The sequence below is a fragment of the Neovison vison genome, chromosome 5 (genome assembly GCF_020171115.1).
Source record: "Neovison vison isolate M4711 chromosome 5, ASM_NN_V1, whole genome shotgun sequence".
Taxonomy (NCBI): Eukaryota; Metazoa; Chordata; class Mammalia; order Carnivora; family Mustelidae; genus Neogale; species Neogale vison.
In genome coordinates, this window is record NC_058095.1 from 21942019 (window position 1) to 21966447 (window position 24429).

The 24429-nt window shown below is 44.6% G+C and overlaps 2 protein-coding genes across 5 annotated transcripts in view; both read right to left on the reverse strand.

Moving 5' to 3' along the window:
* Window positions 1-2424: 2424 nt before the first annotated feature.
* CDC6 (cell division cycle 6) lies at window positions 2425-24166 on the reverse strand. Of its 3 annotated transcripts, none has more exons than XM_044248041.1 (12): window positions 24092-24166; window positions 14753-14937; window positions 12635-12916; window positions 12089-12288; window positions 11008-11183; window positions 10497-10603; window positions 9911-10050; window positions 8184-8284; window positions 6969-7033; window positions 4342-4544; window positions 3552-3692; window positions 2425-3249 (listed from the first exon to the last, which is right to left on the reverse strand). In XM_044248041.1, the coding sequence occupies exons 2-12, from the start codon at window positions 14922-14924 to the stop codon at window positions 3160-3162; spliced, it is 1677 nt and encodes a 558-aa protein (XP_044103976.1). In that variant the 5' UTR covers window positions 14925-14937; window positions 24092-24166; the 3' UTR covers window positions 2425-3159. The 3 variants fall into 3 exon arrangements, with proteins under 3 accessions (XP_044103976.1, XP_044103977.1, XP_044103975.1); XM_044248042.1 differs by lacking the exon at window positions 24092-24166 and adding an exon at window positions 18396-19268; XM_044248040.1 differs by lacking the exon at window positions 24092-24166 and adding an exon at window positions 16193-16324.
* WIPF2 (WAS/WASL interacting protein family member 2) overlaps window positions 19393-24429 on the reverse strand; it is a 49838-nt gene continuing 44801 nt past the window's right edge. For both annotated transcript variants that reach the window (XM_044248044.1, XM_044248043.1), the window contains exon 8: window positions 19393-24312. In XM_044248044.1, coding sequence (XP_044103979.1) covers window positions 24272-24312 — 41 coding nt within the window. In that variant the 3' untranslated portion in view covers window positions 19393-24271. The remainder of the gene's footprint in view (window positions 24313-24429) is intronic.

A 24429-nucleotide genomic window follows, 5' to 3' on the forward strand; every position in this document is an offset into this window, starting at 1 on the left:
ACTCTCTCCCCAAACCCAAGGCTTCCTGGAAGCAACATGGAAGTTGCCTCAAGCAAAATGCCAAGACATCAGAAGGAACGATGGGTACAATGGGTACGCATCTGTGAGGCCAATAAACGCTCTGCAATGTGTCAAGACACATCTTGTAGGATGCAGCGTCCTTCCTTTACAGGCGCCCTGCTCCACCTCTGTACAGAGACACCAGCAATGTGTGCCTCCTGAATAGAACCGACCTGGAGATGGAGGGAAAGGGAGTGCCTTCCTCGGTTCATTTGTCCATTCATTCAACATTGTTTACTGAATACCTCCCAGGTCCCGGACACTGTCCTAAGTGCTGGGGACAGACACAAATGTAAGTAACATCTCAAACTTGGCTCTTTCTTTTGGTCTCTGTCGGTAGTCAAGGCAACACCTCTCAACAGATATTTTTGAAAATCCCTAAGATGTAGCTCCATCTTCCCTTCCAGGTCTCATTGGTAGATCTTAAAAGGGCACTTAATAAAGGCAGGGAGCAATGGATTGGGGGGGCGGGTAGCAAATAGAACTCTGCCAACATTTTTGATCTCTGGGAAGCCTGGACCTCACACACTCTTGCCAGTTAGTTAACTAGCCACAGGCAAGTCTTCACTGAGCCAGAAATGTCAGTAGCAGCTCTGGGGTTGAAACTCACACCAAAATTTTATTGTGTCTATGTTCTTTCCATGGCAATACTGGCTAAAACTCTATGGAAGTTTCATCTGCTTCTTTGAAGAAAAATAAATCAAGATATAGACATATATCCCACCACCTTCAAGAGGAAGAATGTGGGTCAGCATCTTTGCCTCTACTCTGTGTGAAAACCGGCTACAATCCTGGCAGAAACTAGTAACCACAAGCCCAGCCCATCCCTCTAAAAATCCCACTACCTTCCCATAGCTCTCAGCTTCAGTGAGAAAAGCCAGCAAGAAAAGGACTTTTCTTCCTCTTCTGTCTGTTCCCCGGCTGTCTGAATTACACTTAAGACTTCACTGACAAACATACATCAGCTTTTGCTCCCACAAGGGCAGCGGAAGCCAAGCAGGGACTCTAAGTCGGCTTCACGCATCATTGACAGAACCAACCCTGTTCCAATTGCTGAAGTCTTAAGAGCAGCAATGACCTAGAAATTGACAGTGGGGGGAGAACTGAAGGAAAGGAAACCAACAACCCAGTAGAGAGAAAACCCTATTTCCAAATACCAGGGGAAAGGGAGAGAAAAGAGGTAGAGGGGAAAGAAATTTGGCCCTTTCGAATCTGTAAATGCGATCTTGGCTCTGAGCCATGGAGGATACATAGCAGCCCCACTGCGAGTCAAGCCATGTTCCTGACTCAAGCCCTACAGTTAAGAGGAAGGCGCCAAGCCTCAAACACAACGAGGTGGGGAGGCCACTCCTTTCTGGGCAGGATCCTACTGTGGACACAGAACAGACAGCAGCTGCCCACAGTGTGGAAACAAACTGTAAAGCAGTCATGTCTCTTAAGGCTGCAGCATCCAATAAAATGTAATTTAAATCAAGCCCCGCATCTGTTCTCAATCCCATTCAGTCTCTGCTTTCCATCAGCCTTCGGACAATCTTTGCAATTATGCTTGTTAACCCTTGTAGCCCCAGACACTCTTGGGCTTCTAGGTATGGACTGTTTTCCACTCAAAAGTGACCCTCAGGGGGAGTGAGTGCTCTTAGTCAAGGTGACAGGGCGAGAACATTCCGACTCAGACCTTGGACTAGGCTGCAGACTCTGCTCTGCCACACCCACTGGAGGGTGGTGTCCATTTCAGAGGGCTCTCTCTGTGTGTCCTTCTATCCCATACCATCTGCTGCGGTCCAGATCACATTGCAAGGATACAGTGGGCAGCATGAATGAAACAGTGGCCAACAGATCATTTGTACAATATCAAGTTCCTAAACTCAAGACATGTCAGAGAGGCCAGAGCTCAGGGAGCAGCACAGACTTGGCCACTGGCTCTCGGACATTTCCTATCACACATGGTTTGCACGCCAAGCATCTGCTTGAGTCCTAAAAGTATAGCCATCTCCCCAAAGGATCAGACTTAAGATTTCTTCCACTTCCCTCAAAACTACCCCAACCCCACTGCCTGCACATTCAAGGCTGTTAGTGTTATAATGGTGCCCTCTGGTGTCCCCGCCACAAATTACCATTGAATGCCACTGGAAACCAAACCCAGAAAAGGGGAGACTTGAGTAGCCATATGGATTAATTTATCTATTAAGACTGGAAAAATCTGAGGTTTAGATGAAAAATCCAAACCCAAATGAAGGCATCTGGAAACAAGTGGCTTCATCTGAGGGCAGCTAAGACTGTGGGACAGTCTGGGGGAAATTTTCACATTGTTTGCTGAAAGTTTGAGCTCTCTTGAAATGTGCATGCTTACAAAGACAAAGAATGCAACTTGGGAATAAATATATTCACAGACTGTACAGTTACATTCCCTTTACCACCCCCACAACCTTTGGGAGTGCCCAAGAAACTCAGTGAGTCTTTAAAATGTCGCAATGTGGAAGTATGTGCAACATGAACACAGTATACTCCAAAAAGAAAGAAATTCTTTGATCAAAGTGTCCTCCAGATCTCCATGTAGACTTGCTTCTTTCCCTGGAACGTCCTTTTTCATTCTTCTTACTCTAGCCCCAAAGTTTTATAAAATACACCAATGTCTGAAGAAACTAAGAGGTAAATACAGGCATAGTCCACCATATAAATCCTATATGCTGTGATACAAGCATACTGGTTAGAGACACACAAGATGTGGATGTAGTGAATATAATTAAAAAGAGTCTACTTGGTGGATTTTTAATGCATAAAAATAAGACCCAAAATTATTACTCTGTGTTAATAATATTCATCAACATACAGATTAAAATTTATCAGTTTCCCATTTAAAAAGGCCATATTTCGGGGCGCCTGGATAGCTCAGTCAGAAGAGCATGCAACTTTTGTTTGAGCCCCATGCTGGATGTAGAGATTATTTAAGAGAAAATAAAATGAAAAAAAGAAAAAAAAAAAAAAAGGTCATATTAGTTTTCAGGCCTGAATGGATAAAGTACTAAAATGAAGATTCCAGAGCTCTCTAAATGCCAGTGGGATACTTCTGGGTAGCATATTAGTAGAAAAGAAAAGAGTTTAAGGCAATCCAGTAGCTAAGATATTTCCAATTAAAGCTTTGTCTTTTAGAGCATGCTCTACTTCCTGCTCCTCAATCTTCAAAGACACCTGGAAAGAAGAGAAAAAGACTTTTCACGTGGAGAACTCACAAAAGCCAAGTTTGTATTATGTAAACTTCTATCATGTTGAACTTTCGTCCCAAGAGGCAAGCAGTTAAATACTGCTTTTTCAATGGCCTGCAGAAAAGACCTCCTTCATACCAGTCCCATCCTCACAGATCCTGAACTCTATCTCACAAAAAACAAATTGATGACCTAACTGTGGTCATGTTTAAATCTTTAACAAAAACAGATAAGCTCTCCAAAACAGGACCATTAAAAAAGCATTATCAAAGAGGCAGTTAGTTGTACCTTTGTGAAGCGGGTTTCCTTGTTCTTCTTTAATCCTAAAATGCCCCTGGCCTCCAAGAGCCCTGAAAGTGACAAACACTCTGACTGGTCCACAGCTGCCACCTGCTGTTTCCGACAGACGTTACTATAGGCTTCATATAACTGGGAGAAACAAGGGAGAATACAAAAGTTGTTTAAAACTTCTATCTCTTGTAACCTTGTAGACTCTTTTTTTTTTTTTTTAAGATTTTATTTATTTATTTGACAGACAGAGATCACAAGTAGGCAGAGAGGCAGGCCGGGCGGGGTGGGAGGGCGGGGAAGCAGGCTCCCCACTGAGCAGACAGCCCAATGTGGGGGCTCGATCCCAGGACCCTGGGGTCATGATCTGAGCCGAAGGCAGAGGCTTTAACCCACTGAGCTACCCACGCGCCACAACCTTGCAGACTCTTAAAAATGTGAATTTGCATTTGTAAAAGTTATCTAAATACAACAATTTTCCCTCTTCTCAATAAAACCACTGAAGGATTCTGTAGATATTGCCAAAACCTAAGGCAGGAGAGGAGCTTTATGTATTTCACAGGGAGAGGTAGAAATGAAGGGGAGGAGATGAATAGGAAATTCTCAACCACAACCCAAGGGAAATAAAATCAATTGCCTTTTATATGGGACCAGCATTTATTATTACTGTTAAAAACCCGCTTTTAATTCCTATCAGCTGGAGCATAATAATAGGCCCTTTGGACAATATCTGCTCCAGAAAGCATTCTCGTCTCCACCCCAGCTCCATCTGCTGGGATTCTCAACTCACCTTCCCCAGAGTGACCTCTTTGATTTTCAGCTGCCGGGTCAAGAGCAGCAAAGAGCAGACCAAGATCTTCTGCTGAAGAGGGAAGGAATCTTGTGTTCCTTCTTTGCTCAAACTCATTCTGTTACCATCAACTTCTGAGATGACTTGGGATATGTGAATAAGACCAACCTGCTTGGGAACCAGTGACTCAGAGGGTGATTTGCCTAAAAAGTAAATAGATCAGGCTTCATTAGATTTTTTAAGTATTGTGTACATCAAGACAGATGATGCTAAGTCTTAGTTGAAGGCAATTCAAGCACAGTCGTGTGGTGCCAAAGCAGAGGTTCCAACTCTGTAACTAGAAGCCAAAGGATGAGAGACAGTGCTATCTATCTTCAGAAAGATGATGCCTTGGAAGATAGGGTTATCCTTTTTCTGGGCAGAATGGTAGGCTATTTTGTCCTGTAGAATGCAATTTAATGTCAGAGAGACAAAATCCACCTCATGAAAGAAGGAGGACGAGATAGAGGACTACTGTATTCTGCCTTGGAAATTCTCAGTATCTTGAAGATGAAAAGTACAGAACCTTGAAGCAAAGATGAGTGTGCCTGGTCATCAAGAAAGGAAAAAAAGTGAAATGAGTGACTAAACATGGACAGAAAAGTGAATCCTACATAAGTCCTCTAGATAGCTTCTCCAAATGACCTTTGAGGTTCGGTTCACTTGCCTAAGACATCCACAACAGAGCAACACTTGAGAAAATGTCACTGGATATCTTAGCAGATAGCACCATCTCAGAGGCCGGAGGCTGGGGAACTGCCAGCTAGATGCCTAGGACTATGGCCTCATTGTTTGGAGATGCATGAATTGCAAGACAGAGGAGGGATTTGCTCTGTAACAACTTTTGCCTCAATTACTTCCTCAGACCTTGAGCAGTTGCCCCAAAGCAGTCTGCTTCTATTTCATTACCATAACCAGGATACAGCAAAGAACTAATGGGAGTGGGAAAACTAGAGACCACTGACCACCGATCTTAAAGCTGAAAGGAATTTCCTTCTTGCTCCCTACCCAAAACAATCCCAACTAGTGATCATCTATTCAGCTTTTGTTTGAATAGCTTCAAAGCTAGGGAACCCGCCTATGTGTCAAAGAAGCCCAGTTAGTGCTATGTATTAAAAAGTGCCATCCTGGGAGCCACTGGGTGGCTCAGTCAGTTAAGGGTCAACTCTTCATTTGGGCTCAGGGTTGTGAGACAAGCCCTGAAGTGTGGAGCCTGCCTAAGATTCTCTCTCTCTTCCTCTGCCCCCCCCGCCACTGGTGGACTCCCTCTCTCCCCTTCTCTTAAAAAAAAAAAAAAAAAAAAAAAAAGTGTCTTCTTGTATTTAATTGAAGTCAGACTCCGTATAGCTTTCTAGAACCATCCAAATCTAGTAACACATACCAGAGGTCAAAAGATAGGAATTAGGTTAGTCTAATAATTTATGCCAGAAGCTTACAACCTCCTTTAGCTACGTGTGTGCCAGCTGCGCTCACAGGAACACTGACAAGCCTAAATGTCACTGGTAGGAGAAACGGGAATAATCTTTTTTTTTTTTTTAAGATTTTATTTATTTATCAGAGAGAGAGAGAGGGAGAGAGCGAGCACAGGCAGACAGAATGGCAGGCAGAGGCAGAGGGAGAAGCAGGCTCCCTGCAGAGCAAGGAGCCCGATGTGGGACTCGATCCCAGGACGCTGGGATCATGACCTGAGCCGAAGGCAGCTGCTTAACCAACTGAGCCACCCAGGCGTCCCGAAACGGGAATAATCTGAAAAGTTAAAGAGAAACGAGTATCTCATCTATGCACTGGTATATATTACCTACCATCAGCCTAAGCAGTCAGTTTGGCTGCTTCTGAAATATTTTTATTAATTTTCTTTCAACAAATTGATAAGAAAGAAAAGAAAGGAAGGTAGAAAGAAAGGAAGAGAGAAAATGTTTTCTGTGGAACTGTAGTCCTAGAAACAATTTTGATAACTCTGAACCAGTGCAGGAGTGAAAGAGGAAAGAAACAATCAAATCAGACTGTCCTGTTTCTAAAGATTAACACTGGATATTAAATACTGAAAAAATATGTAGTTCATGGCCATTTTACATCTGCCATGACTAAGAGAACAAGGCTAACAGAAAGGAAAATCATTTTGTCATTTTTTAACAGCCTACTATAGCAACATCATCTTCATACCTCCACCCTCCTAGACTTGGCTAAAGGCTTGAGATATCCCAAGTTGAACCGGATTCTTTCACTGTCTGACTCTTATTTACTTTCCTCTCACCTATTTTAAGACCTGAAGTGAACTCAACGGAAGAACCCAGAGAGAAGCTGATCAAGCCTTACTGTCCACAATTTTCATTTCAAGAGCTTAGAAAGAAAACTTACTATGATCCAGCCTTTTATGTAACACCCTGGGGAACTTGTTTCCAGCCTGCATGGACTATAGGACAGAGAGGCCAGACCGAAATAAAGTAGATGAAACTGACAAAAAACACAGACATAGAGAAAAGGGTAAGTATGGATTTAACTACATTCATTTCGTCTTTCTACCTCTTTTCTCAGAAAAGTTAAGCTTCCAATTATAAAGGAAGACGGGAAAGTGATAAACTACTTACATTCAGACAGCGGTTTGAGGACAGTCTGGCTTTTGACATCCGACTCTACAATTTCAATAGCTCTCCTATAAAAAAAGTATTTCTAAAATTAATTTATGCTGGGCCAAACCAAACACCACACCAAACCACCAAGCTGAAAAAAGACACGTTTTATAATTTTAAAGCCCCCAAACAAAACTGGGTTATGTCTCAGCTAAAGGGGACTTGGTTGCCTTGAAACAATTCACAGACCTGGGAATCTGAGAAACTTTCAGCACTATATGGTTTCCTCTTATAGATGCCAAGTAGGTCATCATACATTAAGCCAATAATAACATTTTGAAGGAGGAAAAAAATGTCATGGACAGCAGAGAGGCTATGTGGGTGGGTGACTGCCTACAGAGAGAGCCAGTACCACCCGTACACACTGGACCTAAAAGGGGAGTCCTCAGTTCTATATACATATGATATGTGTAGGCTAAACCACACCAGCCTACATGACCATTGCTCATAGCTACAGTCTTTACTCAAGTAGTTTGCTGACTAGGAGAAACTTTCAAATCCAGGATCATGCCATCTAGCAATAGGAAGGGCTTCCTCTCCCACTGCTGTCTCCAAAGCACTTTGCCCTCAGGAAGCCATAAGCCAGACCTGGATCTTTTGCATGGCAGTAGGGGGAGGTTGGACCAGCGGGCCAGCACAGCAAGTATCATTTTAATGGACCCAGTGTCCCTACTGGGAAGGAAGAGATTTCATCAGTCAGCACAGAGGCTTTCCCCAGCAGGAGGGGCCTAGGATGGGAAAGGGGAGAGAGAGGTCTGGAGTACAAGTGTGGGGGACCACCAACCGGAGGAAGGGGTGCTCACAAAAGCAAAGGAAGGAAAAAAAGTCTGAAGGCAAAGATGGTTCAGGTCCATAAATAAACCTGCTTGAGATCAGCTAATGGAAAAGTAAACTGGAGTCTTTTTTAATACAAATGTAATTAACCAATCTATAATCACCACAGGGAGTGCCAGCAACATCTCATTTGTTTCTCCCTCTGTAGGTAATGGACTGATAATGTTTCAGACATTAACACGGTGGAAATGCAGAGCTCCCCACTGAGAAACAAGTCCTCCTTTCTGAGTGTAAAAAGTGGCAGAATGCAGCCTCTTAAGCCACATTCACTTGAGTTACATGAGACAATTAACAGCATTTCTTTTTTTAATAAAAGCAGCCAACAGTGCCATAACTCACCTGCAAACATCTAGCGCCTTTCGAACATCTCCTGAAAGAGCAGAGACTTTTCGGGCACAGAACTGAATTGCAGCATTGTCCAGAACCTGAACTCCGGACACCTTTGGACAAGACATAGGAGAGGACAGCATGAACTATAAGCTTCCCCCTTTACTGTAACTCAGGTCCCAGACATAAATATTTTCACATTAAGTCTAAACTTGACTGGCCACTCTTTAGGGTCTAAGAGATGACTTTTCTGCTCATAAATAAATGGAAATTTCACACATTTAAACATTTTGTAGGCATGTGGTTGAGGCTCATGAATGGGGAAAAAAGCAACCAGATATTAGCAAAACTAAACTAAAATCTATTTGGTCATTTTCCTTTTTTTTTTTTTTTAAAAAGATTTTATTTATTTATTTATTTGATAGACAGGTCACAAGTAGGCAGAGAGAGAGAGAGGAGGAAGCAGGCTCCCTGCTAAGCAGAGAGCCCGATGCGGGGCTTGAGCCCAGGACCCTGGGATCATGACCCGAGCTGAAGACAGCGGCTTAACCCACTGAGCCACCCAGGCAACCCTATTTGGTCATTTTCAAAAGAAAGCTTTTTCACAGGTCCTGTTGTTACAAGCCATTATAAAAGTATTGAGGGGCACCTGGCTGGTGCAGTAAGAAGATTTTTTTTTTTCTTTTTAAAGATTTATTTATTTATTTGACAGACAGAGATCACAAGTAGGCAGAGAGGCAGGCAGAGAGAGAGAGGAAGGGAAGCAGGCTCCCTGCTGAGCAGAGAGAGCCTGATTCGGGGCTTGATCCCAGGACCCTGGAAACATGACCTGAGCCGAAGGCAGACGTTTTAACCCACTAAGCCACCCAGGCACTCCGACCCTGCGACTCTTGATCTTGCGGTTGTGAGTTTGTGCCCCACACTGGGCTTGAGATTACTAAAAATAAACTTAAATTTAAAAAAAAAAAAAATTATTGAGTGATTCCTCTCTTTAAAAAAAGGAAAAAACAAACAAACAAAAAAAGATTTATTTATTTGAGAGCACCTAGTTGTCAAAGGGGGTGGGCAGAGAGGAGCAGAGGGAGAGGGACAAGGCGACTCCTCGCTGAGTGCGGAGCCTGACACGGACCTCCGTAGGGGGCTGGATCTCAAGGACCTAAGATAGTGACCTGAGCTGAAATCAAGAGTCAGAGGCTTAAACAATTGAGTCACCCAGGTGCCACCCTTCCCCTTTTAAAAGGAGGCTCCCTGTTCATTGTGGAACCCACCGTGGGGCTTGAACTCACAACTCTTGAGATCAACAGCCCAGCTGAAATTGAGTGGCGTGCTCAATTTCAATTTCAAGTGGGTCAGTGACTGACCCACCCAGGTGCCCCTCTTCTCTTATTTTTACTCCAACCCTGAGGCATCCAATAAATGGAGCCTTGGATGGAAATTCATATAAAAATGTTCTCACGTTGGCCCACAGGATCTCCCTGCTGAGGGAAGCAATCAAAGCAAAGAAAAAAAAAATTTTTTTTTTTTTAGTAGGCTCTATGTCCAGTGTGGAGCCCAACGTGGGGCATGAACTCACAACCCTAAGACTGAGATCCGAGCTGAGATCAAGAGTCAGATGCTCAACTGACTGACTGAGCCACCCAGGCACCCTTCTAAACAAAAATATTTTAGAAAGACTGTTAGGTTTCCCCTCCAGAGGTGATCCAAGGGACACATAATGTGGTACGATGGGTGGCACTTACCAGATCAAGCCGATCCTGCAAGATAGTGGCTATCTGGTTTTTGGTATAAGGTGGGAAGTTCAGCAGCCGAGGTTTACATTTTTCTCTAGCTTGAAGCCTCGGCAGAATTCTGTCCGTGAGATCCAGGGTGTTAGCGATACCTGAGGAGAAGGTAAATACTATCAACCATCATGGTCAAATCATCTCAAAGGAAAATTAAACGTTTTGAAAGCTAAATACAATTTCCAGTTATAATCCTGCATTCCAATTGTTGCTTCCCACTCGCCACCCCCCCCCACACACTTATTAGGTAAGATGTACGTAGTCATTCGAGAATGCTCTTTCCAAGTTAGGTTTAGAATTGTTCACTGATAAGCAGGACCAGACACTCCAAAAATCAACTGTCTCTGAAATGAAGTATTATCTCAATTCTATTCAGACTTAACAAAGTTGATTTTAGTTTAAAACTACTGTTATTTTATAATAACTTTTTTCATTTTGATAAGAAAGCAGAAAGTTGGCTTAAGATAAAATGGGTGATAGGTAAGATGAAGCAATTAAAAAAAGAATTCTTTAGACCCATCGACATTAGCAATGGAGCACTAACCAATCAGCACCAATCGAGAGTTGCTTAGCCATGGCCATTCGAAGAGTGTGTACAATACATCCTGCCCTTTGCTGTCCAGCTGATCCACCTCGTCCAGCACCAACACACTAAGTATAAAGAGAAACAATTAGTATCTACGTTCACCTCCTTAACTCTCCCATCTGTTAGATCTGGGCTGACTCCAGGTCACAATCCTACAGCTGACACCCGTTTGAAGGTCATCATCTGTCCTCTCTGCAGTCACTGTTACAATGATACCCCCACCATGACACAAAAGTAATATACAGGTTTTTCAAGCGATTAGCCTAAGAACACTTTTTCCAACTTAAAATCAGAATGTGTATTTTTCCTCTCTTCTTTCCCTTTAAGCATATGTAACTATCTGTACAGCCAACACAGGAAATGTTCTTTTCTCATACAAAGGGATACATTCAAGAGACTAGAATGTGAGTTTGTGGGCAGCAGACCTTGCAGATTTTCACAGAATAACATGCAGCGGAGCACTACTTACATCATGGGGCCCTTCTCTGCAGTCATATGGTATTCTAGTTTCTTCATCATGTCCTTCCCAGCTGGCCTGGATACTTCTTCCTGACAAATCTCCTGAGCAATAGCTGGGAATACAGCCTGGGCACTCCTCAAGGACATGCAATTCAGCATGATAGTTTTAAAGCCTTTCAGTTCCTTCTAGAAAAATGCAAACATGAGAGATATTTTGCCTTCAAATAAAGGTTTTGGTTTTTTTTTTTTTAAGATTTTATTTATTTATTTGACAGAGAGAGATCACAAGTAGGCAGAGAGGCAGGCAGAGAGAGAGGAGGAAGCAGGCTCCCTGCTGAGCAGAGAGCCCAATGTGGGGCTCGATCCCAGGACCCTGGGGTCATGACCTGAGCTGAAGGCAGAGGTTTTAACCCACTGAGCCACCCAGGCGCCCCCAGATAAAGGTTTGATGGAACCTGAAGCGTCTTTGAGGAGTTAATAGCGTATAAGAGAATAAGCTCTATTTTCATTTGGAAAGATTTGGACAAAGAAACTAAAAACATCTTATTTGAGGGGAGACTTCAATCCCCTAAGCACATCCACCTTTCTTTTTTTTTTTTAAAGATTTTATTTATTTATTTGAGAGAGAGAGACAGTGAGAGAGATCACAAGCGAGGAGAAGGTCAGAGAGCGAAGCAGACTCCCCATGGAGCTGGGAGCCTGATGTGGGACTCGATCCAGGGACTCCAGGATCACGCCCTGAGCTGAAGGCAGTCGTCCAACCAACTGCGCCACCCAGGCGTCCCCACATCCACCTTTCTTAACCCTTCATAACCAAGTGTCATCTTATTTTATTTATTTATTTATTTATTTTCAAAGATTTTATTTATTTGACAGAGAGAGATCACAAGTAGGCATAGAGGCAGGCAGAGAGAGAGAGAGAGAGAGGAGGAAGCAGGCTCCCTGCCGAGCAGAGAGCCCGATGCGGGACTGGATCCCAGGACCCTGAGATCATGACCTGAGCCGAAGGCAGCGGCTTAACCCACTGAGCCACCCAGGTGCCCCCAAGTGTCATTTTAGCAAGAGCAGCATATTTCGGACTCTCAGTGTACCTTAAGGTCTTGCAGAATTCGGCTTAAGCAGGCAGTTTTTCCAGTTCCAGGAGCACCAGAAAGATAAAGACTTCCAGCTTTTTTCCCACAGATGTGCTCCCTCAGGAAATTCCTGATGACATTCATCTCTTTTTCCCTGGCAGGCAGCCGATCCGGGACAGCTGTATTCAGGACCAGCTTTGCTTGCTGGTAGCAAGTGCCTGTGTCAGATGTGAAAGGACAATTAGATACAACAGAGGTGACCAAGAAGATCCACTGGGTTTCATCTGGAGTCACCAGCCTTGTTTTCAAGGCTGCATTAACGGTTGCCATATAAGAACGAACCTTCTTTTTTTTTTTAAGATTTTATTCACCTATTTGCCAGAGAGAGAGGGAGAGAGAGCAAGCACAGGCAGACAGAGAGGCAGGCAGAGGCAGAGGGAGAAGCAGGCTCCCTGCCGAGCAAGGAGCCCGATGTGGGACTCAATCCCAGGACCCTGGGATCATGACCTGAGCCGAAGGCAGCTGCCCAACCAACTGAGCCACCCAGGCGTCCCAAGAACGAACCTTCTTGCTTGAACAGTCTCACACATGCAGATTCTTTCTCCAGTGGACATCTCTGCTCAGAATTTGTTGTGATCTCTTGATCTTTTCTGCCTGACGAATGGATTTTGTTTTGGTGAGCTCTGGTTTGTTCCTTTTTGCTAGGAGACTTCATTGTCAGCTGATTGTCAAATACCAATCTGCGCCCCTTAGGTGAACGGGAGCAAGGGGGGCCATTCTCTTTCTTGCCTTGCTTTGGTGGAGAACAGGGTGGTAAATGGGGAGTGTTGCACAGATTGTCATCACCTGAAATACATTAAAATCAAAACATGGTCATTCATAGTAGAGGACAGTAAAAGGACTTGCAAAGATCTCTGCTTTTCCCAGAAAGAAGCAAATTTCTTCCTCTCTTCCTTCTTTTATTTATTTGAAAGAAAGAACACAGAGGGGAGAAGGAGAGGGAGAAGCAGGCTCCCAGCTGAGCAGGGAGTCCCATGTGGGGCTCAGTACTAGGAGCCTGTGATCATGACCTGAGCAGAGGGCAGACTTTTAACTGACTGAGGCACCCAGGTCCCCCAAGAGGCAAATTTCTATAGTCAAAACCACCAAAACAGACGGCCTCTCCTCAAGAAGCAAACATTGGCCACCAGATGGCACCACTGAATCTTACAACTATTTGGGAGAAAGCAAAGGTTTTTTTTTTTTAATTAAAAAAATTTTTTTAAATTTTTAAAAAGATTTTATTTATTTATTTGACAGACAGAGATCACAAGTAGGCAGAGAGGCAGGCAGAGAGAGAGGAGGAAGCAGGTTCCCCACTGAGCAGAGAGCCTGATGCGGGGCTCAATCCCAGGACCCTGAGATCATGACCTGAGCTGAAGGCAGAGGATTTAACCCACTGAACCACCCAGGTGTCCCAGCAAAGGGGGTTTTAGTGGGATGAAAATTCTAAGATTGTTCTAAGAGTGTTTTTCTCAATCTTGGACCAAATAATTCTTATTGGGGGCCATCCTGTGCATTGTAAAATGTTTAGCAGGACACCTGACCTCTTTATCCATTATGCCAGTAGCACTCCCTCAGTTGTGACAACCAAAAATGTCTCTGGATACTGCTACATCACCCTTCATTAAAAACGAATGATCTGGGCACCTGGGTGGCTCAGCTGGTTAAGCATCTGCCTTTAGCTCAGGTCATGATCCCAGGTGCTAGGATTGAGTCCCCACTGAGCTCCCTGCTCAGGGGACAGTCTGCTTCTCCCTCTGCCCCTCACCCCTGCTTATGCTTATTCTTTCTCTCTCTCGTAAAAATAAATAAAATCTTTAAAAACAAAAACAAATGATCTAAAGCAAAAAAGGATTACCAACCAGGGATTTTTTTTTTAAGGATTTTATTTATTTACTTGACAGACAGAAAGATCATAAGTAGGCAGAGAGGCAGGCCGCAAGAGAGGGTAAAGCAGGTTCCCTGCTGAGCAGAGAGCCCAATGCGGGGCTCAATCCCAGGACCCCGAGATCATGACCTGAGCTGAAGGCAGAGGCTTAACCCACTGAGCCACCCAGGCGCCCCTACCAACCAGTGTTCTTTTTTTTTTTTTTTTTTAAATATGTTATTTATTTATTTGACAGAGAGAGATTACAAGCAGGCAGAGAGGCAGGCAGAGAGAGAGGAGGAAGCAGGCTCCCTGCTGAGCAGAGAGCCCGATGCGGGACTCGATCCCAGGACCCCGAGACCATGACCTGAGCCGAAGGCAGCGGCTTAACCCACTGAGCCACCCAGGCGCCCCCAACCAGTGTTCTAAAACAAGAATATCACCTGTTTCTCTTAGTTTCACCACTAACGAGGTGAAAGCTTCAAAATACTAGATAGCTAACTGCAAAGTCACAATACTGACAACTAAGTTCAAAATTAAGGAACTGAACACCAGAACTGTAAAGCAGTTCAGAAGGTAATCTCAAGAAGTCGCTTAACTCTGAAGTTCAGTAAATGTACACAGCAATCATTCTGAAAATAACCAAAATGAACAAAGTGGTCTTAAATGAACTTAGGAAGCTGCTTCAAAGGACGAGGCATCTTATTTTTGAGGAAAGAGAGGTCCATATCTACAAGTCAAAAAGTTGTTCATATATACAATGGATATCTTACCGAGACGTTTTCTGGGGCTTAGAGGCAGAATTTTTACAGAACAGCGTGTGGCCTGGAGATTGGTCCGTTCTAGTTTGGTGTCTCCAGAGATTTTAGCTTTGTCCAATGTCCGAGACACCTTCTTTTTTGGAAAACTGATTGTAGCCTGTGACTGGGATCGGGTTTGAGGCATGATGGCAACACAGCTGGGTACAAAAAAGAGAACAGGACAGCCAGTCAATATCTAAGAGGGACAGAAAAATAGCTAACATGGAATTTATACCAATGATCAACATTTCATAAGTAAATTATAACCATATTTTAGCATTCAGTTCTGCTTTACAGCCAAATCTGAGCAATAATAACAAACACTTGTCTACCTACTATGTGGAAGACTGTTGTTATAAGCATTTTCTTTTATTCTTTTTTTTTTTTAAGGAGTCTCTGCACCGAACGTGGGGCTCGAACTCACGACCCCAAGATTATGAGTGGCACACTCTACCAAATGATTCAGGCCCGCACCCCTTAGGCACTGAATCATTTAAGTTTTAAGACAACCCTAGAAGTTGGCACTCTTACTATCCTTACTTTACTGATGAGAAAACTCAAGAGGCACAGAGACCCAAAGTCATAGCAAACCAGGTTTTCTGGCTCCAGAGCTCAAGTTCTTTTTTTTTTTTTTTTTTTTAAAGATTTTATTTATTTATTTGACAGACAGAGATCACAAGTAGGCAGAGATGCAGGCAGAGAGAGAGGAGGAAGCAGGCTCCCCGCTGAGCAGAAAGCCCGATGCGGGGCTCGATCCCAGGAGCCAGAGCTCAAGTTCTTAACCACTTGAGTGATGCAATAAATTTAATAAAAGTTTAAAAATCTTTTTAAAAAGATTTTATTTATTTATTTGACAGACAGAGAGAGCACAAGTAGGCAGAGAGGCAGGCAGAGAGAGAGGAGGAAGCAGGCTTCCCGCTGAGCGGAAAGCCCGATGCGGGGCTGATCCCAGGACCCTGGGATCATGACCTGAGCTGAAGGCAGAAACTTTAACCCACTGAGCCATCCAGGCGTCCCTAATAAGTTTATCTTAACAGATTTCTACAGTACTTCTAATTCCCTCACTCCAGGCACGGGGTGTGTCTTTATCACCAGCTTAGCCCAGCACCCGGCCACATTTACAGTCTTCCCTCCGCCTGGCACTCGGTCCCCACCCCACACCCTCTCAACCCCACCCAGGAACATCTCCCTCCTACAACATTCAGCCCCTTTATTCCACGCACGACTGCCAGCCTATTCCTTTCCCTTACCCCGACCTCGGACCTCCGGCGATCTGAGCTCTTCCCTCACTTCACCTCGAACCTCAAGGGAGGCTGCGGCCCTAGCCATCGCCCCTCTCCCAACTCCGCTGCCTTCCAGACCCTAAGCCTCCCTGAGCAATCATCTGCTCTCCACCCCACAAGGCAGAGTCACCTCAGTGCCTGCTCTTCCTCACGTCTCTCGCACAGGGCTTCAGGGATTCTTCACTCAAGCTCCCGAATAAACTACACACCAGCAGCAGTAAAGCCAAACCGCGCTCGCGCCAAATCTGCAAAGCCTCAGCTTTACTACCTCCCGCCAAAGGCCAACCAGGCTTCTGATTGGCTGTTGCTACAGCACTGCGCGCCTTGGCCACCGCCCCCTCCTTCGCGTCCAATCCAGTCGGAAGGACCACAACCAATAAGAGAGCCCCAGGTCTCCGAGCCCTTGTGAAACCACGCCCACCGAGTAAGAGGGAGTCTACATCCGGGGCCCCACGGAAAGACGCAAGGTTGCAGTGGGAGCGATTCTGGGTAAAGCGAACGAGGATCGCCGCAAAGGGCAGCGGGAGATGTAGTCTCAGCTGCACGCAACTCTGTTTCCACGCCCTTCTTTCCATTGAAGGTACGGAGGTGTGGTTGCCTCTTCTGGCCGAACGTATCCATTTGTATTACCCTAATGGGATACATGTTAAGTGAGCTACCATATAACACCTATCATTTGGGAGGCGGTTCTGGGTGCCAGGCAGAATATTAGGCATTATTTACCTAATGTTCAACCCTGCAAAACACAAAGCCAGCGTGAAGAGGGTTAGAGGTCTCAGCAACTTCCTGGCGGTGGGGAGCCTAGGACCCAGATTTCCTAATACCCAATTTTTTTTGTCAAGTTCTACACATAAATACACTACCCTTGATCACAGTAGCTCCCTGATTTGTGTTTCAAACGTAAGAAATAGGGGCAGGTCTTTGCTTTTGTTAAAAATAAAAATACTATTCTGTGCACCTTATCATTAATTCCATCAATCCACACATTGTGGGGAGTTGAGAGAATTATGACCTCTTAATTTTAAAACCTTGTTTTATGGCTAAACACTAGGGTTTCAGGGCCAGGGAAGACTGCTATAGAAGAAGAGGCAAGCTGAGCTTTTAATGAAAAATATAAATTAGAGCGGTAATTTACAGGCCAGCCTCCAAAGCTAATAACCTAGCTAAGCCTCAGGTTTCAAGAGGGCCCTCGAAGGCCAAAACCCAATTCTAGGGGATGGCAAGCATTTATCTTTCATCCTTCAGTTTCAAATGAAATAGAACAATGAAGCTGAGAAACAGGAAAACAATGCTATTACAATCACCAGTTAATTGTAGCTAGTTCATACAGGAGCAAATACTGAGTGTTCAAGTGTATGCCAGGCACAGAGCTCAAGTATTCTACTTATTCCACCTTATTCTCACAAGCACTGAATTAAGGTGGTATTATCATTTTGCAAATAAGGAAACTGAAATAGAGGGGTTAACTAAATTTGCCCAAGGTCACACAACCAGCAAGTGGAAGAGCTGGCATTTGAACTCGGGAAGTCTGACAGCAGCTCAAACACTTGACCACTTAAACATAGGTGGAAGTATTAGACAGACACAGGTCCTAAATAGGAAGCCTTCTGTACACTTCTAAGCACTTTTTTTTTTTAAGATTTTATTTATTTATTTGCTAGACAGAGATCACAAGTAGGCAGAGAGGCAGGCAGAGAGAGAGAGAGGAGGAAGCAGGCTCTCCGCGGAGCAGACAGCCCGATGTGGGGCTCGATCCCAGGACCCTGGGATCATGACCTGAGCCGAAGGCAGAGGCTTTAACCCACTGAGCCACCCAGGCGCCCCTTCTGTACACTTCTAAATAGGAAGAGATAGGGGCTCCTGGCTGGCTCAGTCAGAAGAGCATCCGACTCTTAATCTTGGGGTTGTGTGTTTGAGCATCATATGGGGTATAGAGATCACTTAAATAAGTAAAGCTTTAAAAATAAATAAATAGGAAGAGATATTAAGGGAGCACATTTTGGGAAGGTGCTCTAGGAGCTGAAATCTACAGTAGAGATCAGCATTCACAGTCGTGAATGGGAAGAATGTTCCCAGAGAATGGAGGTTTTTAGATCAGATGGCATTTCTGAGCTCTTAATAGAGCAACAGAACCCAGGAAGCAATCTTTACTGTTCATGTATTTTGATAATCTGGGCACCTTAAAACCATCCTTAATAACTGGAAGTGGTAACATGTGTCCAGCCAGCTTTAAGGGATAGTGGTGAAAACCTCCCTTGGTTACAGTGGGCTAGAGGAAGCCCAGGAAGTAATGAGTACTTAGTATTCATCCTGGAGCCTATGAAAACACTCACCAGAAGAAAAGGACCGGTCCAAGGTAAGCCTACAGGATTAGATGACCACTGTGGAAGCAGGCAGAGAATCACAGGAGGTCTGGATTGAAGGGTCTCTACCAGGTTACCTACACGATGCTCTCCCTTTCTGATACTACAGGAACATGCTGCACATGCCACCGGACTGTCTTGCTTCTTGGCCTCTGTCCTTGCTGTTTCCTCTGTCTGGAATGCCACACTCCATCCACCTTCCCTGGCTAACTGCCATTAAGCCTTTTAATAACCTACATAGGTTTCTCTTGGTGGCTGTCCTAAAGTGTTCTACTAGACTCTCAGCTCCTTGGAGGCAAAGACCAGTCCTATTCATCTTCATATAACAGATGCTTGGGGCACAGAGTGAATTGGGCAATAAATGCTTGCTGCAGGAATGGAGAGGACATCCCTGCCAAATGAATTTCCACCTTTCCCATGAACACTTTGTGGCTGGATAGCATATAGTCTTTTAAATCTCACACCCCTAAACCTAGGAGTGGAAAATGAATTTGATGATGTGTAAAAGCAATCCAGACTGGGCTCCAATGATGTCAGATGTGAAGCGTTTCTCTGTAGTTATCCTCTGGGGTGGTTAGGATCCTGAGGTTGTCATTTTAGTTCTCTTACCTCTGTCTGCAGAGTAACAGGAAGTCAGAGACAGGCCCCATCCTTGTAGCGAGTCACAGTTTGTGGCTGTGCTGGGCCAGGAAATACTTAAAACAGGAACATTCACAGTAAGCAGCTGTGTCTCAGTAATAATGAGACTAGTGTCCTTATCACCTGCTAACTGATACGAGGGAAGGAATCAAATCACAATGGAAGGGCCTGTCCAATATACTTTTGGGTATGTGTGCACACATGCATGCACACACACACACACGAATAGCAGTATCACCCCAACAGGACAGAGAAACCTTACAGGTTTAGGAAATTGAGGGTCATTCAGGCAAGCTCCATTTGAGGGCTAAAGTCACAGGAGGAACAATTAAATCAATAAATAGGTAGTTTATTAATCATATTAATAACAATGATGGGTCAAATAATCAGGGATTCAGCCAATCTTGGAAGTATGGATGAAAATGAAAGGAGGCCTTTTCCCCCCTCCCTCTCATAAGTTTTTATATCTAAATTACGTGAAAGTGATTCATACACACACCCATTATGAATCAGTATGGGAAATAATTTCAAAATCTTTCCTAGCGATGAAAGCGTAAGGTGAGCTCATTAAGTCTTAGTGGTGATTATGTCAGCTGACCACAGTAAGCAGAGAATGTCTGGTTCATTTTTCACACCCCAAGTCGAAGTTCAAGAAAGCCAGCCAAGACTGCAACGTAGAAAGCAGGGAAGAAAAAAGCCAACACCCACAGTAACAATAGACACATACAGTCCATCTGCTGTCCCCACCCTTTTCTTCCATACCTCAGTGGGACAACCTGCCATGCAACACAGGTAGAAAGAATCCTAAGAGATGTGAGGAGAGGACACAAGGCCAGAGCGCCTCCTGGGTCCCCTGAAATCATGGGCATCGGGAAGGTAAGATGGCAAACGTAAATGATGACCAGAACTACCAGAGTCACCCAGGTGAGCATGGGTAACGAGAACTGTGATATTCAAAATATAGCAGGAACGGAGGAGGGAAGACCCCTGGGAAGCTGCAGATGCTTCTGCCCAAGTCAGTGTAGCTACCTTCTTAGAGGTTCTAGAGTCAAACCACCACACTCAACGGAAGCAACAAATGTTCTCGGCTCCCTATGCCACCACTGGAGGCAGTGTTCCAGACAAGAGTACACAGTTTTCAGGTGTTTGTTTTTGTTTTTAAGCAAGGTTTAATTAAACTGCACGGCTTCCAGAAGAAAGAAGTGTACCAAAGAATCCAACCTGAGACCAGATTATACATTGTAGAGGGGTGGGGGTTGGGGGGGCGAGGAATCACTGCTTATTAGGAGGGAGCACTGCAATTGGAATATATCTCCAAAATAAATCATACAATAAATTATTTCTTTAAAAGAAAATAAACTGATCCACATGCAAAGATGGACAGACACACACACACACATACACACACACACACACACACACACACACACACACACACTGCACACATCACTCTAGTCTTTTATTCAGTGTTGACTAGGACTTCCATGCTGGTCCCGTGGGAAAGGACAAAGGTTAGACATGAGAAAAGAAGGCTTGGCCCCTCTGCCACCAGTGGAATGAGATTTAAGACAATTAGAGAGGAAACCCACTAAGGTGTTAGAAACAAGAGTAGAAGGAAATAGTTATCAAAGAGGATTTTAATTGCTTCAAAGAGAGAGAGGAAGAAAGCACAGAAATCGAACACAAATAAAGGCACAATGACCGTGGAGTTGAATGGAACCAAATCCTTCCTTCAGCTTAACAATTATCCTTCAAATTTTTTTATGTGTTTGGAAGGTGGCTGTAGTTTTGTTTCATTTTGCTTTTAAGAGATGAGTCTTGAAGGCAGAGTTGTAATGCCTTCCATTCCCTAAATCAGGGTGGCTTACAGAAAGCCACGTTGACCACATTGCCAGGGACTGAGATTCAGTAGGGAAAGAAAGGCTACAACTGGAATGTGAAGAACTGGATTTGCAGTTGACTGTAGATTGGGTTTCCAGAAGGACAGACAGCTCAGTGTAGTGCCATCAAAGGGCCTCAGATGCCCTATACTCCACCCCAGAGCATTGCAGAAGGAAAGGACCCTGGAGTCACATTTTTCCCCCACTCCCATAAGCACTCAGCCTACAGATTATTTCAAGTGATCAGGAGAATTAAAACACACCCCAACCCTGAGTTGCTCTGTAGCAAGTCTATTTACAATTTTTCTCACCTCTCCCTGGAGGTAAATCTGGATTTCAAGTTGAGAAGCTGTGGGGTGAGGGGATGCCCCCAGTGCAATGGCCAGTGGCTAGTCTCCTTGCATGGGCCAGTTGGGAGGGCTGGGATGCATTTCTGGAGACAAGCAGTCTCACATCCATCAGGTGGGGTAGCCCTAAGCACCCTCACTCTGGGAGCCCAGGCCGTGAGGATGATGGGGCTCTGCAGCTGGAGGAAATCCCCCAAACCAGAAGAACCCAGAAAAACCACACCTGGAATATCAAAATGATTTGATCCAAGTTTGGTGACCAAAGAAGAGGGGGGAAGAGGGGCATATAGCTCGTTTAAAAACCCGGAAGCCACTGCTCTGCTTCCCAGAAAGGGTGGAAAGAAATTAAGTCTTTCCCACTAGAGAAAAACATAAAACCAAACCCACCCAGAGGCTTATAACACAGCTTCCTGATGCTTAGTTGGGCAATGTCTCTTCCTTCTGGGAGGGAATTAAGGGGGTTAAAGGGGACTGGGCAAGAGTCTCAACATGAGACCACCCCATCTCCCACTGAAGAGACAGCACTCCCACAAGCAGGTAAGAGCAGGCTAAAAGGTGAGAAGTTTTAGTGCTCTTGCAGCCAGCCCACCTTAAATCTATAGTACAAGCTTTTTACAACATACAAAATAGATCAATAACTATGAGGATCACATTCCCATTCTTCAATAGTAAATATACATGATAATAAATCTGTTATTAACAGAGGGACAATAAGGCAAAGACATTTAAATAGGTACTGTGCCATCAACATGCTCTCAAGAAGAAAATCCCTCTGATTAGATCTAGGCCCAGGCATTTTTTTCATGAGGCCAAGAAAATGAGAATACTATCAATACCTATGTGACACAGTCCAAATGCTGGGGAGTAAGAGAGGCAGCGGTCCCAGAGGAGGAACATTATCAGCCCCAATGAAAAGCTGGGGTTTGGCTTTTACTTGTGATACTTATTTTGACGCTCTATGTTTGAGTAAAGGGGGGAAAAAGGATATATTTTGATAATATTATACAAAAGGCATCAACTCCCATTTCAAAAACAAATGGGAGGACTTCACAGTCCAAGTTCAGTAACTGGTCAGCATCTCCCCTGGAACTCTGGTGCAGGGTTAACTCTTGTATTCTTTTTCCCTCCACTCACACCCTGTCTCAGCACTACTGGCTTCAGAATGCTGGGGATACCGCTGAGAGATAACTGTTAACAGATTTGAAAATAAAAACGATAAAGAGAATGATTAGAAAAGGTTTGGGGACAGACCTCATCATGGTTTGTCCCAAGAGTCAATGTAGTCCAGGGAATGGCAAAGGATAGCAGACCCTGAATAAAGAACCCAAGCTGAGAGCTCTCCCACCTGCATGGGAAGACTTGGGTTTCTCTGGGCACCATGCACAGATCCTTAGTCTGTGATCCAACAGACTGGAGAGGTCCCAAAGGCAATTTAAGCCTGTGATGTACCTGGTGAAAATTTTTATTTGGCTTTCCCCATCCACTTCAAGGAATAGCCTTGGCTCCTCCCCTGCTCTCACTCCAAGCTTTGAGCAATCTCTGCACTCAGGAAGAGTTGTAGCAAACCAAACAATCCATATGTAGAGCCCAGGAGCTCCACCCTGCTGTGAGAGAATGGTGAAGTCCCATCCCATTATACAAGCTCAGTTTCTACCTAGACTGGGACCCTCTATTTCCCCTGCGTCCTTGAACTAGGACCTGGAAGACGAAAAAACATATTGCTGGCTTCCAAGGAAGATCAACTGGACTGAGGCACACTTCACCAAAGTCTTTGTGCTTCCTGGCACAGAGGAATCTGACTGTCCCCATAACCTTCCTCACCCTTCTCTATTCTGCTGTATTAACCCCTGCAGTCTTGCAAAGGGAAGAGTAGTGGAGAAAGGAACAGAAGTACCTGCTAAATCAGATGGGCTGTGAACTCTGGAACAAATGGGCCTTAAAGTCCTTCATAACCCACAGAGTTGACCCTTCCACAAGGTGCTTCACCTTCCCTTGTCATCCCGGGGCACCCATCAGGGGCTAAAGTCTCTGAGCAGGCCCCCAGGGCCAGTAAGAAAAGACTTAATTGGTGTCAAGGCCAACACTCTATTTTTCCATCTCCCACTGCAGGTTTTTGGAGTTTGTGAATCTGTAAGGAATCAAAGTGACTTGTCCCTTGAGGGGATGGGCAGTGCAGAGAGGAGTAACAGCCCTCAGCCTCAGCACCCTGAGGAAACAGGCAAATGGGCAGGGAGTCCCAGAGGACACAAATGGCTCCTGGCCCCTTTGCTGCAGAGAAACTGACTAGCTCTAAAAGGATCCCCAGTTTATTTCACCCTCTTTTTATTAGATGTTTAGTTCAACTGATTAGTATTTAGTGTTTATAATATCCAACTTCTCCCTGGGGTGGTGGCATGGGGTGGGGTGAGAGCAAAACCAAAAAATACCCTTAAACAGAAAGCAGACCCATTTCTTTGCCTTTTCTTCAAACTTGACCTTTAAAACAGATCACTTCTCTGCAAATTCCTTTCCTGTTTTACTAAAAATGCCCACCCCCCCCAGAAGTCCTGGCCATGCCAGCCTCCTAAATGAGGAAATATAGTACAACTGCCACGCTTCCCTCACAGTGGGTAGGAGAAAGTAGGAGTACAATTCTCCACCCTGCCCCAACAATGAGTTCATTCATCATAACAAGGCACCTTTCCCCAAGAGGAAGGCAGGAGACATGGAAGCGTTTTCCTCATCTGGCTAGCAGGGCTTGCAAGAGGAGGGATGGGTGCAGGGTTTGAGACCCTACTGTCAATATAAAGAGTCCAATCACCAAGTCTAGAGACGAGATGCATAGATGGAGGTGAGTGGGGAGGACGCCTGGTGTCTAGAGATGGGTTGCACTGGAGAAACACTTCAGGAGCTCTCATGCAGGTTTCAGGGGAATGGAAGGGACCATCTGAGCAGAGGAGAGGGTCCATCCTTTTCCTGAGGAACAGGACCAAGCCAGGCTTCACCTGAGAATGGGCGGCAGAGGGGGGGCTCCACGGGCAGCTGAAAAATATAAAAATAAAAACCACATTCATAAGGTCAACCACCAAACCCTGAATAACCTGAACATTCCTGACATGAGAGACAGGTTCTTTAAGCTAACCTTTAAAATTTAGGTAC

Coding starts and splice junctions, on each gene's coding strand:
- CDC6 (XM_044248041.1), bottom strand. CDS start 14,924: ATGCCTCAAACCCGATCCCAGTCACAGGCTACAATCAGTTTTCCAAAA. Junction 7,034..8,183: donor AAGGCGCTAGATGTTTGCAG/GTGAGTTATGGC, acceptor CTTTTTTTATAG/GAGAGCTATTGAAATTGTAG. Junction 3,250..3,551: donor AGGAAACCCGCTTCACAAAG/GTACAACTAACT, acceptor TCTTCTTTCCAG/GTGTCTTTGAAGATTGAGGA.